Consider the following 19,511-nt stretch of genomic DNA (forward strand, 5'->3'; position numbering starts at 1 on the left):
ATGTCTCTACTCTTTACGATTTTATCGAGACTGGACATTGCTCTCCTCCCAAGAAGTAAGCGTCTTCTGATTTCCTTAAATAAAGACTGGACTTTATCTAAAGATTATTTGACGCAAGAAGATATGAAAATGCTAATTTGAATGTACAAATTATTATTAAAATTAAAAAAACTGTAGATATTAAAATTCATGTGAGAGGAAAAGAAAGAGAGAAAGTAAAAAGAAGATAATTTTTTTTTCATGTCAGGAGCGACTTGAGAAATTGCAAGTAGCTTCTGGTGTGATGTTGGTGTGATGTTGCCCAGGGGACTGCAAGTCGCTTCTGGTGAATGTTGCCCAGGGGATGCCCAGATGTTTTGGTGTTTTACCATCCTTTTGGGAGGCTTCTCTCATGTACCCATATGGAGAGCTAGAGCTGGCAGAGGGAGCTCATCCTCGCTGTCCCCAGATTCAAACCTGTGACCTGCCAGCACAAGGGTTTAACCCATTGCACCACCAGGGGCTCCTATAACAACAAGATGAAAACAACTGGAAGTCAACACACCTTTCATTTTTATTATTGTTTTCTCTTTTCTTTTATATATGCACCTTTTCTATTCGTATTATTTTATATTTTTGGTAATATCCTATATTGCTTTATCTGAATGTTTCTCTCCCTTCCTCCGCTCGCACTTCCCATCCCCAAGTTCCCTACCCCCTTTTCTCTCTGATTTCATTTTGGACTTAAGGACATTGAAGGATGAGTAATGGACATTTATGAGCTTTATTCCACCCAAACTCTTTTCCTCCCTGTGATCTTGTCTTTCTTCCTATTGATGCTTAATTTTGACGTGAAATATGTGAAAATAAAAAAGTCAAATCAAATAAAAGAAGGAGAATCCCTTTTAAGAGCAAGAGTAAGAAATTGTAATTACTGTATTGCCCTGACCATAATAATCCTGGTGAACTATGCTAGCAGAACTGAGGGTAAGGCCAAGGTAAGGACTTGGCAGAAAAATGCATATCCACAGCTGTGTTTTAACTAAAAATGGCTACTGGTTGACTGAGAATATTGCACACACAGAGTGCCTTGCACAATTATTAAGGATATTAAGGTCTGGTAGCTTAGTCCTCCACACAGTACACGCAATGCAATGATAGATAAGTATTAAGTTTGCATTTCTTTGGTTTCAGTGGAAGACTAAGTTGTGTATGTGCATTTACTGCTTGGCAAGTGAAATCAAATGGGACTTAAAAGCAGTTGTCCATGGCTAGATCATGCCTACTGACTTCTGCAAGGTTTGTTTTGCTACCATGGGGTGACTGTATTCCACCAACTGATCTAAGATTTCCATGCAATATTGTACATGTCATGCACCTAAGTGGTGGCCTGCTCCATCGGTTCTATGGGGAGACCAGCTCCATTTGCTTTCCCTTAGCATGTTCCATTCCTTCTGCTCATGGGACTCCATAATTCTCCTCATTTGTCATTTCCTTCCTTGACAAATGCCTCTCTCAATGTTGAATTTCTTTCTCAGGTGGAACGTTCTCGGGTTGCAAGGTGCTCTCCTTAGCTACTTCATCGAGCCGGTGTATTTGCATAGCATTATTGTGGGAAGCCTCTCTCACACTGGTCACCTTTCACGGGTAATGAGCCATAGACTAGAAGATGTTGGTCCACTGCCAGCCTCATACCGGCGGAATCAGCTGCTCCTAAGCGGTAAGCACATACTTGCTCAGAAATATAAACTCACTGCCAGCCCTTGCTAGTGTTCCTGCAAAAACCTAATAAAATGCTTGTCTTCCTTCTTGTTTGAACTGGACAGTATTGAAGATGATGCATCCGACTTCAGTAAATTAATTCAATTCTTCCTCAATGCTGTACATAACTTTACATCTAGATGGCTTCAAGTTATTAGAGAGGGGAGGCGCATGGAGTCCATTCCACCCTAGACATAAGACCTTATCCCACTCCCTCCTTCCCATGTTAAAACATTTCTGATCCATTGATGGTACGATTTATAGAATCATAGAATGGAATCATAGAGTTGGAAAAGACCTAATGGGCCGTCAAGTCCAACCCCCTGCCAAGAAGCAGGAAAATCGCATTCAAAGCACCCCGACAGATGGCCATCAGCCTCTGTTTAAAAGCCTCCAAAGAAGAAGCCTCCACCACACTCTAGGGCAGAGAGTTCCACTACTGAACAGCTCTCACAATTAGTAAGTTCTTCCTAATGTTCAGGTGGAGTCTCCTTTCCTGTAGTTTGAAGCCATTGTTTCGCGTCCTAGTCTATAGGGCGGCAAAAAACAAGCTAGCTCCCTCCTCCATATGACTTACCCTCACTAATGTATACATGGCCATCATGTCTCCTCTCAGCCTTCTCTTCTGCAGGCTAAACATGCCCTGCTCTTTAAGCCGCTCCTCATAGGGCTTGTTCTCCAGGCCCTTGATCATTTTAGTCACCCTCCTCTGGACACATTCCAGCTTGTCAACATCTCCCTTCATTTGCTGAGCCCAGAATTGGATACAGTATTCCAGGTGTGGTCTGGCCAAGGCAGAATAGACGGGTAGCATGACTTCCCTGGATCTAGACACTATACTCCTATTGATACAGGCCAAAATCCCTTTGGTTTTTTGTGGGGTTTTGGGGTTGGGTTTTTTTTTGTTTGTTTTTTTTTTGGTTTTTTTGCCACTGCATGACATTGCAGAAAAACTTCCTGTCGGCTCTGTCAGGATTTGTTAGGGAAACTTCAGAAACAGTCAAAACAAGTTAGCGGGGAGAAGGCAGTGAGATATCATCTTCTAGACTCAGGAACTGGAGAAAACACCCAAAACCACGTGGGATAAGAGCTGTCAAATTTGCCCAGGTTGAATCGCTTCAGTGATGGGAAGTAAGGGGCGTTCCTGTGGGCAATTCCCTACCAAGTATTGATATTTCTCTCCCAAAATCCTACTTCATGAGCCTGGCATGGTAATTGTTTTCATTAATGTAATCATTCGAAATACGAAAGTTTCAAAATACGTTTGTTTTTTCTGTCTGTACTGCTAGCTTTTAAAACCTCTGACTTCTGCAATGAGGAGTACTGAGATGGGATAAAAGCCAGTATCCCCGGAGTGCTGTCTATTTAATTGTTCTTTCACACTTCTTTTTCCTGTCTCACCCTCCATGTAAATACAGGTCAGGAAGGCAGTAACTGGTCATCTTTTGCTGAGTCCTTTAAGCTTCACAAATAAGTTCCCCACATTGCAGTACTTTTGCATGAGGAGTTGGGGGCGTAATTAAAAAACAGAAGGAAAAAGGGAGCAATGAGTTTTGGTAAATTCTCCTGCCTTGAATAAAAGCTTTGCAATGCAAGAGGCACCCCAGCAAAGCCTGCTCTCCCACCTCCCAGCCATACAAGGCAATTGGTGAATTCTATTGTGTTACCAATTACACAAGAAACACTTCAAAGGAGCCTCCTGCTTTTCTCCCTTCACTCCCTCCCTTCTTCTCTCTCTCTCATTCTCAGAAGTTTTTCCCCCAAACTTCTTCTTTTTTTTTAATGAAGTGGACAGGAACGGGTGTGATAAATCTGAACATGGATTATTTTGGGAGAAAAGGCAAAAAAAGAACAACATGTGATAAGGAATGATAATCGGAACTGTGTGGTTTGTAACACTACAGGACTAAATGCCACAGTAATATGATCCCCTCCCCAAATGGGATAAGAACCACAGTCTCGGTTGATCTCCCCCTCACGAGAGGAATTGATTGACCACCAGAATGCACTTGCTTTGATTGTGCACATGGTTATTTCCTACCAAATAATGTAAAATGTATTTAATAGTGCATTTGCAAGTCCAGGGTGAGTAGCTCTTATCCAAAATGTTTGGGACCAGTAGGGTTTTCGATTTTGGATTTTTCTTAATATTTGCTTATATGCAATGAGATATCTTGGAGATAGGACACAAGTCTAAACACAAAATTCATTTATGTTTCATATACACTGTATACAATTAGCCTGAAAGGGGTCTAAAACATTGTTGCTCTTAAGGTAATGCAACTTTGTCATTTTCATAAGGTAACAGAATATTTTGCCCTGTTCAGGTAACTGTTGAAATGCAAACATCCAGTTCCAGTATCATAAAATAAGCCATCTCTATACATAATCATCTTCCTCTGCAATTCAGTTAATGTTAGCCTTACCAGTCAACCACACTGTAGCCCCAGGTGGTGCAGTGGGTTAAACCCTTGTGCCAGCAGGACTGACGACTGACAGATCAAAGGTTCGAATCCGGGGAGAGCACAGATGAGCTCCTTCTGTCAGCTCCAGCTCCTCATGTGGCGACATGAGAGAAGCCTCCTAAAAGGATGCTAAAACACCCAATTCTCTCACACCAGAAGTGACTTGCAGTTTCTCAAGTCACTCCTGACACAAGAAAATAAACCACACTGTGTTGACGTGGTTAAATTTGCTCAGTCTTGATCATGTGCATGGTTCATCATACAGCACTGTCTGAATATATGAACTGGACCTTAACAGAGGGTTAGTCTCCAACTGAGTCCTAATAAACCTTTTTTTAAAAAAAATGTCTTGCACCATTAAACATCATTAAACACACCTTTCGCTGACCAGAAAAGGAGATATAGTTGGAAGTAATCATTATCCAATAGAGTAATCATTCGATTAAGCTTAGCAGTTGTATATGTATATCACCTCTCATCCAGAGACCTTAAAGCACTTCATAAGCGTTAAAACCAAACTAGAGCCTCGGTTCATAAAGTTTACTTAAGAACAGATTTAAACCTATTCCCCATTCAGTGATGTGCTTTAAGCACATCCACTTTCAGGACTAGCCAAAGTTATTGGGAAAGAGTGGTGCTGAATGAAATAGGAAGCCATTGGGGAAAGGTGTGAATTTTCTGGAGGTGGGATCTTTATCCACATAGCATAGGGATATGGTACTTTTGCTTGGGAGATTTAGGGTACAACTAGGTGTGGCAATCAGAAGTTAAAACAAGGCTGGGGCTGAAAATGGCATCCCTATTTGGAATTCTCTCCCTTTCCCATGTCATAGAAGTATTGCATTGTGTATGTTCTCTGCTGTCTCTTCAGACAACGAATTTCTTCTGGCAGGAACTGTGGAACAAACAGTGCTGTGCAGTCACGATATGGGAAATGCGCTGAGACTGGAACATGATAAGGAGGGGATTGAAAATGCAATACCGTGCTGTTTGTAGTTGTACCTTTACCAGACCTGCCAACTGAGATTGTGTTCTGGCTGTAGATGCTGGATATTAAACCTGATCTTTTACTTGCAAAACATGTAATCTACCATTGAATTATGGTCCTGACAACATTTGTATCTAGTACTGGTGCTCATGAGAGGTTCAAAAGCTTTTTGAGTGTCTGCCTTGTGCTATGCAAGTATACTCATGGTATTTGGTTACTTCAATATTTTGTGACATTGGACACATTTACAACCTATTGAACAGGACCCTATTCCAGTTTATGTAATCCTCCTGTCAGGACACGTATGTATGTCAGAAACTCCTATTCATTACATTTGAAGTTATGAACATTCCCAGGAATGTTATCAATTTTATCATCATGATAATTTAAAAAACTGGACAGTGGAGCACAATGTTATGGATCTTACTTCTTTCTGGATAATGTGTCTTAAGATTAATGTATTGTCCAAGGCTTTCATGGGCAGAATCACTGGGTTGTAGGTTTTTCAGGCTATATGGCCACATTCTAGAAGCATTCTCTCCTGATGTTTCAGCTGCATCAGTGGCAGGCATCCTCAGAGGTTGTGGGGTCTGATGTCTGCCATAGATACAGGCAAAACATCAGGAGAGAATGCTTCTAGAACATGGCCATATAACCTGAAGAACCTACAACAACCCAATGTCTAAGATTGTACTCTACATTTGGTCCAAATGACACTACTTTAACAGACTTAGTTAAAATTTCCACCTCTTTTAGATGTCTGGTTTCACTCCTTGACCAGCAATACTCAAACCACAACAGTAGACAAAACGTAAAGGAGAGATTGGATACTTTAAAGATTTAAAACACACACATGCTCATGTTTACCTGTTGCCTCATGATATTGGTCAGATTTAGTGGCAAGAGCCCATGTTATTTAGGGATCAAGTACATGACATGTATAGAGAATAAAAATGGTATCCTGACCCAGGCCTGGAGACACTAACTTGCCCAACTAGAGTCATATACCAAAGACCTAAAAGGATGTTGACATGGGTCCTGAATATCCTGCAAGACTTCACAGATTCAAGACTACTGATTCTCTTCTGGAGAGGAATTAGTAAAAGTGGTTACTATAACACAGGATGTTGTATAGTATGAGGCTGTGCTAGTGCCTCCAAATTCTTCACGTCTCTGTTCCACTGAAAAGAGGATTATTTGAAAAACAGAGGATCAGATTCCTGCAATGTCTCCTCACAACATATAAGGATGCCATTGCTTAATCACCAAATGTTTTTACCAACACCTAAATTTTAGCCTCCATGAAATCCATGACTTGTTATTTTCCATCAGAAATAATTATCTGTTGCTAGTAAGTATCTTGGGATCTGTATGCAAATTGCTTTTATTTTCTGGGTTCATTGGCGATGCATGTATGCAAAGCTGTTAATTTGACTGAATGTTTTCCTTTCCTCTGGTCATTAAGTTTGCCGCATCTGTGTTTGTTCTATTACCTGTGGCTTTATCCCAGGCAGGACTTATCTGAGCATATGCTGTCATATTTTGGCACTCCATCCATTAAGCTTTGGGTGATAGCTTGACAGAGACTGGCGCATTAGTGTCAAGTCATACATTCAGATCTGTTTGCAACAGGCTGGAGATGGAAGGATTTAAATAGCACGACAGTCTCGGCAGCATACACATTTATATTACATATCTTCGGCAGTACTTCAAAAAAAAGATACGAACTGATCAGTTATCTTGGCAAAAGAATTGGAGTTGCTATTAACGTGACATAAATGTGATTGCAGACCCTGCGTGAGATGATAACTCAATTATATTTTCATCCAAACTCATCTGTATACAGTCGTTTAGGGTAGTGGCACTTAGCCAGACAAATGGATGTTACTTATGACAGGAAGCCAAGAAATGCTAGGGGTCTTTAACAGGCATCCCTCCTGCCATGTATTATACTAGGTCATTTCCACTTTATGATCTAAGTGAGGGGACTGGATGTGGCATTTCAGCACCTCTAATCAACTGGATCCACATCTCAATCTGACCTATCATATTAATGAGTAGCATGATCATCTGTACTTCGAGATAATGCTATATTTCAACTGCCATAGTTGCACATCATGGGCTACCCTGTGACTGATAGAAGTTCTGGTGCTACATTTGCCCACACCTTATCTTTACTGCATTGTAGGGATGATGGGCCTAACACTAACTGTTTGTCTTTGGGATACGGATCTCATTGAAGCATTCTTGCTCTTCTTGTCTTGTTTTAAGAGCATTTTCTCCATGTTGTTGTTGCTTGTAAGCTGCCTTGAAGACAAAAGCTGCCGGTCAACTTCCAAGCACAATTAAAAGTGCTGATCTTGGCCTATAAAGCCCTATACAGTTCTGGTCTAGCTTACCTGTCCGAACATATCTCCCTCTATGTCCCGCCTCATAGTTTAAGGTCATCCAGGGAGGCCCTGCTCTTGGTCCCACCAGCTTCGCAAATGTGTTTGGAGGGGATGAGGGACAGGGCCTTCTTGGCGGTTGCCCCATGCCTGTGGAACTCGCTCCCTATCAAGATTAGGTCGGCTTCATCCCTCCTTTCCTTTAGAACAGTGGTTTTCAACCTGTGGGTCCCCAGATGTTTTGGCCTTCAACTCCCAAAAATCCTAATGGCTGGTAAACTGGCTGGGATTTCTGGGAGTTGTAGGCCAAAACACCTGGAGACCCACAGGTTGAGAACCACTGTTTTAGGAAGAAACTTAAGTCATGGTTTTGGGACCAGGTTTTTGGACAGCAGGCATGACAGCACTCTGGATGGAAATCAGACTGGAAATGGCTATATGGTTTGACAATAATGCTTAATCTGTTTTTAACCCAATGTCTTATTTATGGTTTTAAAATGTTGTTATAGTTGTTTGTATTGTTTGTATGTTGCGGCATTGAATTGTTGCCAGTGTAAGCCACCTTGAGTCCCCCTTCAGGGTTTGAGAAGGACGGGGTAGAAATGCTGGAAATAATAAAATAATAATAAAAGTGTAAGTCAAATTAACTACAGCAACAACACATGTTTGTTGTGGGAAGACGGAACTGCAGAAGCTGTGAAGCTCAGAGTGGGTGTCAAGTCAACTTTGATGTATGATGACTGTATGGCTGATTGACAAGCATCTGGGTGACTAGTCTATGAATAGAAAGACAAGCTTTTGGTCTTATCCAGCAGGTCCCTTCTAAATTTCTTATGAAAATGTTTTATTTATTTATAGGTGGGAAAATATTTTTCCAAGTAAAATAAAAGTATGATTTCAGTTTTCCCAGGAAGCAGGTGCTATTGATCTTTAATGCTGTGATGTTTTCTGATTCCCCTCTGACAGGAGTGAGTAATGCTGAGATACGGCCGATGGGGAAATCACCCAGTTTCAGTGTGAATTGGATAGTGGGCACCTCCGACCTGGAACTTATTAATGCAACAACAGGAAAAAGAAACTGTGGGAGTTCTTCGCGACTTTGCAAGCACATGTTTTACACTCGATGGGCAAAGCTTTATGGGAAGGTAAGGGTGAGTGGCACTGGGAAAGACAAAGCTATATAGGTTGTTAACATACACATTTGCAATGCCGGTCACAAATGTTTCTGAGCAAGATCATATCTTCTGTTGAGAGACATTTCTTATAGCCAGTCTTGTACTCTGTCATGGATACCACCATTCAAAACCAATATTTCAAAATGTTACTCATGTTACTTCAAAATGTTACTCATCTCAAGCATCCTTCAGCCTACATGGTGACCATATTGGCTAGGGCAGGCATGGGTAAACTTTGACCCTCCAGGTGTTTTGGACTTCTGCAATTCCTAACAGCTGGTAAATTGGCTGGGATTTCTGGTAGTTGAGGCCAAAGGCACTAGAGGGCCAAAGTTTGCCCATGCTTGGGCTAGGGGATTCTAAGAGGTTTTCTCTAACAAAATCAACTTTTTTAGTTCTGTTCAAATCACATGGGCTAGTCGGGAAGTCTCTAGGCCAGTGGTTCTCAACCTTTGGTCCTGTAGGTGTTTTGGACTTCAGCTTCCACAATTCCTAAGAGCTATTAAGCTGGATGGGAATTCTAGGAGTTGAAGTCCAAAACACCTGGAGGACCAAAGGTTGGGAACCACTGCTCTAGGTAATGAGTATTTTAACAGCCAAGGTAGTTCAACAGTTTCTCAAGTGAGATCAATGGCCTCCAAAAGGCTAAGAACTACTGTCCTGTATTTTAGGTCTAGTTCTTGATAGATTTTGAAATAAAAATAACACTGAAATCATGTTGCTTGAGCTGGGCCTGGTATACTATTGTATAATATTTGGGAAAAAATCTTATCAGCTTCACATATGTGGTTATTCACAAAAGTAATTTTATGTGTGGTAGCATATGCATGTCAATACAAAATACACGGACACCAGATCATTTTAATGTCTTGCATATGTTTCTCTATGGAATGAGATGGATGTTTTTTTCTAATGTATAACATCTACCTTGAAATGAAGGGCATGGAAGTCGTATTGTGTATGTGGCACCACTATGGTTGCACATGCTCAATCTCGCCCATCATGTATCCATCTGTCTCTACTAAAATTGGCAGTAGTATTCCCTCAACGGTGCATTCAGTTGCATATTGAACTATGCATGCAGTTGGTTGTGCATTCAGTTATGAAATTGGTTGCACATTTGGTTGCATACTTGGGTGTACATTCAGTTGTTATGACACATAACACAAACATGGAGAGATTTAACTGTGTGTGTGTAACACTGCTCGCCAGATGTAAAATTTTGGTCACTGATTGCATCCAATCTAAATAGAACATTCTTTTCCAGATGCCCACAAGTAACAATTAGGGAAAGTAACAGGAGCAAAGGTCATACCTCATACCATGCAACATAACAACAACTTTGTCATGCATATATGGCTGGTGAAAAAAAAGTCATGGGAGAAACATCCCACTGAGGGATGCCAGGTCATTTGCTTGTAAGTGCTAGGTCGGACTTTTGCCTGCTGTGTACGGCATCCCCCAGACTTCTGCTTGCTCTCCAGAAACGTCAAAGGCATTGACGTCTTGGCTTGGTTGTGCTGTGTCTTTGGCAGGTCAAGGGAAGAGGTCATTGATTTAATCCTCCAGCAAAACACAAAAGTTCTTTCTTCCGAGGTACCCGGGGTGATTATTGGACTGCAGATGCACGTCTTTGTCTTTTAAGCTGGTTTCTGACAGGCAGCTCAGAGGGTTATTTCAGAACATACACATGCTGTTCTCCCATTCAACAAGACAACCTCTCAGTTAGACATGCTGGCAAAGCCTAGATGCTCGATTATTGCCCTCTCTTTTGCATGTTTCCCAGGATCCTTTGTGAATAAGAGATTGGGATGGGGGTAGGCAGGGGCAAGGAGATGGATTCTGTTTGTGCTTCCTCTCAAAGCAGTCACTTGCCTGTTTAAAAACTTGAATAACTTCAATTCTTTAACTAGATTCCAATGCATCCTTTTGTTAGATTCCAGTGCATCCTTTGTCTTCTACTGGCTACCGTGGAGGCTAATTTATTTACTTACATACTAAATCACCTGTCATTTTAGAATTCCTCAGTGCCTTCTTTACAAAACATAATAATGCAATATTAAAGCACGAGGGGAATAAACCATCTGATAAAAGGTAATCAGCAGTCACATTAACCAAAGCAGCAGAAATGAGGAAAGGATAATCAGGGCTATTTATTTACCAGGCCATGGCTCTGAGGAAACTAGGCACAACAGAAACCAAATTCTGCTTTGAAATAAAGAGAAATTCTACGCTGAGGCATCCCAGAACCCACTGTCAGCATAGATTGGCTTTATCTATAAGCTCCATTTGCACAAAGAATAGAAGTATAGGTTTTGAAAATCCAATATCAGTATAAGAGGCTTACCAGAAAATAAAACTTGGAAGGCAAGGATTTGGCTTTGCCAACTTGAGAGAGAAAGATGTAAATCACAATATATTAATAGCTTCGCATACCAGTCCAGCAAGAAATGCACAGAAATAAGCTTCCCCATATCTCAGCTTAGTTGAGAGAGGAATCATGGGTGCAGACATGTGCTACGTGCAAGTTCCTCTCAAGTGTCAAGAGCACAATCCAAGTAGTGAGAGATTTGTCTGCCCAGGCCCAGAACAACCATTAACAATAGTAGGAATCATCTTTTTTGTAGGCAAACAGAGGTAGACGAATTCAGTTCTTCACACTGCCCTAAAAATTGACCTGTGCTGTTATCCATAATATAAGTGATGTATTTATTGCTTGGACTGCTTTTCCACATCCCTGAGCATTAGTCCTAGCCAACAAAATTTGGAGGGCTACACAATCCCCAATGTTTAACAATTGTCTCAGCTTTAAGTATTATTACTTTGTTATAATGTTTCAAGCCCCAAAACTGATTAGCAGTACCTGAGTTGCAGGTATAATGACAAAGAATGAACAAACCAGCACAAGTGGTCTGGGACTATAGCAAGAGGGATGAGGATACATGTGTTTTTCCTAAGTTTGGAAAGTTTTGAAAATATGCACATGGACAGACAAAGGCTAAGATCATGGAATACACTATCTCTCTCCTCTCAACACCTTCCTAGACATTCCTCTCAACATTTACCTACTGCAGCTTCTTGCATGGCCATTCATTGGTTTGTGAAGAGTGGGAAATCATAGAGGTATATTGCTGCATTCCCATATCCAAGAAAAAGACAAATGACTTCATCTGCTGAAATCCATTTGAGTCCTCTGGTCTTTGTTCAGCTAAAAGGGCATAGCCAAATGCTTTCCTTTTTCTTCCTTCTCTCCACCAGCCATTGAATCGCCATAAATAGGAACTGAAGGAGCCAACAGTATGTTGGACTAACAATTTGATCACATTCACCAAATTCATCATCCTAGGATGCGTCCAGCCTGTTTTGGGGATGGAGCCCCATGCTGGCCATCACACATCATGTGACTTCCGGTGGAAGCCCTGCCTCCATCCAGAGTGGAAGCATCCTTGGATGATGCTTCCCACATGTGATGGGGAAAGTGCTATCGAGAGGGAGCTGTGTGTGGGGCAACAGATTCACCCCGCTGCCCCTCTGTTTCCTCTGCAAGGCCTTTGTGATAAGGTTGTTAAAGTAACATGTGTCACTAACAGGATGCCAGTCATATGAAGTTTGGAGAAACTGTTGACTTTTGAACAGAGTGTCAATATATTTCATATTACATTAGATAGCACATCAGCACACCAACCCGACTTTCCTCCAAGTGGTGTGCAATTTGTTTTAATTTGTTGTATTGGTTCTCTAAAGTACACTTGCATTCAGAACAAAATTCCTGTACAGTGGAAACCGTATCATGTCAAATTTCTCTTTGCAGAATGTTGTTACTAAAATCAGAATCAAATACATAGTCCTGTGGATTATAAAATGCAGGTGTAACTATTTTGTGCAGCTGTAGAAAAACCTATTGTTCTACTCTTCTTTCATTTACATTTTTGGGTTTCCCCTTTATCTCTTTCCTACCCCCCCTCCCCCCCCCCCCCCCCCCCGCTCCACACATCTCTCTTGCAGCTGAGCACACGGATACTAAGCCATGGAGATGTGCCATCAGTGTACAGTGAGGCCAAGTTGGTGGCACATACGTACCAGTCCGTCAAGCAGCAGCTGTTCAAAGCATTTCAGAAAGCCGGCCTGGGCACTTGGGTGAAAAAACCCCCAGAGCAAGATCAGTTCCTACTAACTGTGTGAATCATCCATCACCTCTGTGACATGACCCCATCAAATTGACTGGAGAGAGAAGGGCAGGTACGCAGCAGGAGCCGAGAGCGTGACGGATGCAGTCTGAGACTTACCTCCAGGAGAAGTATCTCTACTCAGTTTAGAATCCTGTAATGGAAAATGCGTTAAGTATAAGATGTGTTCTGATTAATGCACTGAACTTGACTTTAGGAAACTGCTTTTCCATGCCCATCCCTTCTCAAGGATGTACAAGCCCAGGTTACAAAAATGACCTTCACTGTTTGTTCTTCGTTTGTAGCACATTATACATTGCTGTAATTATTCTGGTGACATTTGTCACTTGAGCAACAGCAGGTCCTGCTTCTGGCTAAAAACAGAAAACAGGGGTGGGGAAACCCCACTTGTATTCCCCTTCATTGTTGTGCAATAATTATCCTTGGTGGGTGAGGAGTTTTTCTGAGTAGTAAAGACATGCAGGCACTTTTGGAGTCAGTGTGCTCCAAAATCTAAAAGCTCAGTTCTGCGTGTGTAAAAGACGGGGGGTTGTAGGCTATAGTCCTATGATTACACCAGAAAACACTTGTTGCAAATAGGAACACTCTGAAGTAAAAGCTGCTGCTCACATGTATGTATTAAGAATTTGGAGGCACTTTCTACTGAGCAGCATATTTTAAAAATTAGCAAATAAAATGTTGGTTGTACCAAGTACTGGTAAGATTTAGTTCCAGGATTGATTGTAGTACATGGTGGCTATCTACAGTCTCATCCACTGTTGAGCTTCCACAATCTAAAACTTGGGAAACAAACAACAAGCGACAATTGTAAACCTCACCTAACATAAGACCAAAATAAATAAATAAAAGCACACAGCATCACTGAAAGTTACAAACTTACAAAGCACCTGTTGCACAACATAAAGCACCAGATCAATTGCACAAAGAATCCTATCTTTGTCCCCTGACCTTTGGGCATGCTCAGTATTAAGACCACTGGAGTGTAGCCAACCATAACCGTAAATGAATAACCTCTTTGCACCAAAAAGAGACAACGATGGCTTCATTCTTTCTCACGACCCAGACATACAGAAGACATTTGCAGTTCTGGAAAGGAAAGAGAAAGGCAGAGGGTAGTTTTTTATGAGGACAACAGATTAGATGGATGTCATTGCACGCAGGCCGATTTTGAAAATGCATATAGTAGAAGTCCTGAACTAAAGTATACTAAATAGTTAAACAATATCCCATTGTGTACAACTAAATACTAGACTAAAAGGATACTGAACAGACTTCCAATCAGGAAGCTGCTGAATGAAGACTTTCTTTCAATGTTCAGGTAGTAAAGCCATTTAACACCACCACTGCAATTCTCATTTAACTATTGAGTTTGGGGTGGTCATTGCAAAAATTGAAACTAGTAAAATCTGAAGGTAGAATATATTTTGTAGGTCCAGAAATCTACTGGGTTGGCAATGAGCAGCGAGTAAGAAAATAGTTAATTGTTAGAACATCCCTTTTCTCTACTGTTTGAATAGATAGAAACAACTCCAAAGCCTCTCCAGTGTGAAGCCTGAAGCAAGGAAATTTTCCAGCCTTTTCTTTGACTTCCAGGAGGGAAATAATGAACTATTCATTGACCTCTCAACAGGTTTGGGTAGCACATGAGCTAAAATCTTGTTGGAGCACAAGCTTTCATGAAAAGCATGGTGCAAGACATTACACTTGCTCAAAGGTGTCATAAGAGCACCCCCTGGCACAGACATCTGTTCCACAAAAGCACACACATAACTTTTCCTCTTCCTTTCAACTTGGTGGTTGAGGAATTATTCAACTGGTCTATATGCCCAAGGCATTTATCAAGCAATTGGTTGTGCAACCATGGGATCTGGTGTAACTCTACTGGCATATATTTACACTATGCTAAAAGCTTATAGATCTGGGCCTTAGAATTGTCAAGATAAGTTTAGTTACATCAGAATAAGTGATCTGCACATTCTTTCTCTCTCCTGCATGTTACGTACTCCCAAAATTCACCTTCCTAGTGATCTCTGCTTGCCCAGATCCCAATTTTTTTAGCAAAGCTGTTCTTGCCTCTATAAAAGTGTGTAGCTAATGCCCACTAAAATGTAAGAAACCAGACAAAGAAGGTGGGACCACACAGCTGTGACGATTGTTCCAGATGCACAATAATTTATGCAAAATAAATATGCAGTGTCCTATTAAGAGCTGGAATTGAAGCATCCCTGTGGATCCATTCTTGTGGAGCACAGCTGCTTGTGAATCACGCCTTCCTGGGAGACATCCACAGCCTCCCGATTCCCATGATAGTGCTGCTGACTGATGGCTGCATATGCAGTTCTTTCTCCACGTGACTACATCCATGGGGCAGTTGGAGTGCACCATCTGGAGCTCTTTTCTAGCCCTGGACTATTCCCATCGGTCAAGAAATAACAGTGTGGAGAGTTTTTGTAATGAGCTCTTCGGTTGTTCATGCAATTGAAAATTGCCACTTAGGATCCCCAAAGAGAAAAGTTATAAAACTCTAAGCAATTTAGAATTAACCTCTACCCAAACTTTTGTCTAGCTTTGTTCAGAACTTTGAAAACCTCCTTCTTGGAGGAGACTGCAACTCTCAGAATGCTCCCAAATGGCATGGCCAATCGCTATGGCACCTGGGCCATCTGAATGTTGTAGCCTCCAAAAAAGGAACTTCTTCAAGCTCTCATTTCACTTTGTTTTTCAAATGACAGGATTTGCGGGTATAGAACTACTGTTTTCTTTTTAAACTTGTAGTTTGAATGAAATATGTATATATTATCATGCTGCTCCTGATCTGTGATCCTTCTCGGTGTTTCTGGTTAGAGCTGTTCAACTGAGTTACACACACAAAGCACACACAAAAACCCTCATCCCCTCACTACACACTCACTGCCTCTCCCATAGAAGCTCCCTTTCTTGCCAGTAAAGTTAGATGCTCTTATATAAGGTTTGGAGAGCCATATTCAGTAAATACATTTGTTTATTGATGCCCACACAATAGGAATAGTTACAGTATTTTGATGATTTTTCTTATTTTTTAGATTAAACTGCAAGATGTATCTATACTATAGTGTCTTGTACAGAGGAGATTATTGTGATAAACTAGAATTTTTAAATTAGAATGAAAAAAAACCAACTCCCCCTCCCCTTTACTGAAATGTTTCCAGTAATCAATACATTCCATTATTAACTACCAAATAAGAAAAAGTTCCTTAGACTAGAAATAGTAAAAGACCAGAATTTGCTTCAACAAGTTAGGAATGGCAAATATTTTAGGGTAGCACAAGTTTAATTTCTAAAATGAGCTATGCCAGGTCTTACGTCTTCAGAGGGTCATGTGAATCATTCCATTCCTTATTCGAAGATGTGGAATTTTGGCGTAATGGGGAGATAATGATTTGGGCAGAATCCAGAGAAATAAGATTCCATTAAACATTGTTTAACTGAATGAAATCTCACTATATAACTTCTGCCTTATGCAGTCCAATCCTATGCTTGTTTAGCTGGAAGTATTTGCCACTGACTGCATTGGTGGAGCCCCCGGTGGCACAGTGGGTTAAACCTTTGTGCCGACAGGACTAACGACCGACAGGTCGGAGGTTCGAATCTGGGAAGAGCACAAATGAGCTCCCTCTGTCAGCTTCAGCTCCCCATGCAGGGACATGAGAGAAGCCTCCCACAAGGATGATAAAACATCAAAACACCCGGGCATCCCCTGGCAACAACCTCACAGATGGCCAGTTCCCTCACACCAGAAGCAACTTGCAGTTTCTCAAGCCACTCCTGACATGAAAAAAAACTGCATTGGTGTTTACTCCAAAGTAAAGGCAAACAGGGTTGCAGACTAAATCCCACTGATTTCAAGGGCATCATAAAGAGACAGTCTAAGTGTTTTTAAATGATACATGGTTCCAAATGCATGTAGATCAGCGGTTCTCAAACTGTGGGTCCTCAGGACCTTCAACTCCCAGAAATCATAACAACTGGTAAACTGCCTGGGATTTCTAGGAACTGTAGGCCAAAACACCTGGGGACCCACAGATTGAGAACCACTGATGTAGATGGTCACATGTTTGTTTGATTGTTTCTTCATCTTCCCACTTGTTGCAAAACAAAACAATTGCTTGCAAATTCTCAAAGATTCAAATTGTCCATCTACTGGATTTTCATTTATTATACAGGAGAAGCATTCAGACCTATCACAATTATATGTTCCACTCCAAAGCAGGTCTTGAACATATAGACCAGTGGTTCTCAACCTGTGGGTCCCCAAGTGTTTTGGCCTACAACTTCCAGAAATCCCAGCCAGTTTACCAGCTGTTAGGATTTCTAGAAGTTGAAGGCCAAAACATCTGGGGACCCAGAGGTTGAGAACCACTGATACAGACTGATATAGACCATCTCTGGAACATCCAGTCTGGTGGATCCTTTGACCAGAGAATTCTGTCCAGATTAGACACTGAGGAAACCATTGATAAGATACAATTATCTTAGCCTAGCCTAACTCACAAAGTCAACGTGAGGATAAAATGGTGGATCGACATGTTGGAGCTCCATGGAGAAAAATTCAAATCTGCTTGTAGACCACATTAAAGCTCCATTTACAGTGTGATTTTTCCAAACTGCTCCTTTAACAAACTGTATGCTTCCCTTCCAAACAACTGCTAATCCTCATGGCCACTTGTAGTGGTGTTAAATTTCTTAGAGAGAGACAGAGGTGAGAACAAGGGCTGCCTCTCATCCCTGATACAGTTCACTACAAGAGAGAAAGAGGAAGGAAAACTCCCATTCCCATGCCTCTCTCTAAGGAATTACAAGGGGGGAGGGAGGCAGTCCTCCCTGTTCAGTAACTTTCCCTTTCTTGCCCCCTTCCCTCTCCAATACATTAGGAGTCCCATCTAGCTTGGCAGCAGACAAAGGTACATGAATGAGAACTATCTCATTAAAAGCATTTCAGCCAATACCCTTTTGGAACCAAGTCATAAACAGTTTCCTTCCTTGAATAAAAACTACATTGGATAATTGATTGAAATATAAAATAGCTACATTAATTCAATTATAATAAATATAAGACCTAGATCCTATTTGTCAATTATAACTAGACCAATTAAATCAAATTTTGAGTGATGATTCAACACATAGGTAAACTGCATACTGTCGTTGAGATGAACAACAGGATTGGGGTCAGAGAGTTCTTTATATTTTCCAACACACAGCACATGAAGAAGATCCATGATTGTCTCCTTTCCCCCATTGAAATCCTGATGTTTCTTCTTATGCTTCCTTTCTTAAAAGATTACTTTGAAAGTGGGGAGGGGATGGCTCCCTTCTTCTAAAAGGAGAGTTTTGGTGAGCACAGGAGCATACTCTCCAAATGTCCCAATTTGGCAGGGACCGTCCCAATTAATAATCTGTCATTCCATTTTTTTATTCCTATGACATTCTGTGGAATCCCATTTGTTCCCAGTAAAGACAATGCAACAAAGCAACAAATATAAGTAAGTAACAGTTCACCTGTTCGAAGCTTGGGAAAGTTCTGGCTGTGGCTTTACATGAGTTGTAGTCCACAAAAGCCGCTTTTCCAGGTTCTGGGTATTTCTGCCTCTCACTGAACTCCCTGGAGGACATATATGTTGCTGGTTGGTTGGTTGTTTTTTTTTCAGAGTCTGAGTCTATCCCAGGGCTCATTTTCCCAGGCGATGTCTTGACATGTCCCGATGACTCCCATTCCCAGCTCCACAGCCACATTTCCTGAAGCACAGGAGAGCGACAACTCAGTCGGAATTCTATAAAGGGAAGACAATGTACATAGCGAGCATGAGTGAATGGCAATACTGTACGAATGGATGTACATTTGTAAGATTTGTACAAACAGAAGAACAAAAACAATCTGAATTTACAGGTGTGAATTTGCTGCTAAGTTCTGTAAATTGCACTTCAGTGATACCTGATAAGTGAATGTTTCTGTTATAAGTGAATAAAATGCCAAGAGGAATAAAAAAATACGAACAAATATCCTGTGCTTTTCTTTGATTGTTTCCTGAGCTTTACTTACTCTGACTTCAAACTAAGAGGAATTCTTCACTTCGTCACCAAATGGAGATGAGAAGGAAACATCAGTAGAATTTGAAAAGTGAAGGAATAAGAGGCAGGTATCAAACAGTTTAACAGGAAAGAGATATAGATTCTCATAGTAGCAGGTTTAACTTACCTTCCTCCTGTCTCCTCCAAAACATTTACAATCACAGAGCCATTTCCACAAACAGAAGTGCCCACAAAACCGACTTAAAATCCAAGCCAGTCTCATGCATTCGTATGGAACCGCTATCCGTCTCTCTTTGTCCCATTCATATGGCCCCATTTCTGTCCACTACTTGTGAAAACAGGCACCTATACAAATGAGCTTTTCGGCCCAAGGTCTGAAAAAAATGACACTTGTACACCCAGCTACCAGGGCCTAAAGCTGAGCATCAGGCATGCAGTGTGGTTGGCCGTAGGCCCTGCCAGCCGGACCTATGACTGTCAAGTGCTCATCTGAGTGCGCCGAG

General features: G+C 41.2%; 1 protein-coding gene across 2 annotated transcripts in view; it reads left to right on the top strand.

Annotated features, from left to right (window-relative positions):
• Positions 1-18,976, top strand: part of ADARB2 (adenosine deaminase RNA specific B2 (inactive)) — a 394,803-nt gene extending 375,827 nt beyond the window's left edge. For both annotated transcript variants that reach the window (XM_060782551.2, XM_060782553.2), the window contains exons 9-11: positions 1,518-1,699; positions 8,547-8,725; positions 12,761-18,976. In XM_060782551.2, the coding sequence (XP_060638534.2) occupies positions 1,518-1,699; positions 8,547-8,725; positions 12,761-12,937 (538 nt within the window). In that variant the 3' untranslated portion in view covers positions 12,938-18,976. The remainder of the gene's footprint in view (positions 1-1,517; positions 1,700-8,546; positions 8,726-12,760) is intronic.
• The last annotated feature ends 535 nt before the right edge of the window (positions 18,977-19,511 follow it).

This window comes from Anolis sagrei, chromosome 6 (assembly GCF_037176765.1).
Source record: "Anolis sagrei isolate rAnoSag1 chromosome 6, rAnoSag1.mat, whole genome shotgun sequence".
In the NCBI taxonomy this organism is placed as follows: domain Eukaryota; kingdom Metazoa; phylum Chordata; class Lepidosauria; order Squamata; family Dactyloidae; genus Anolis; species Anolis sagrei.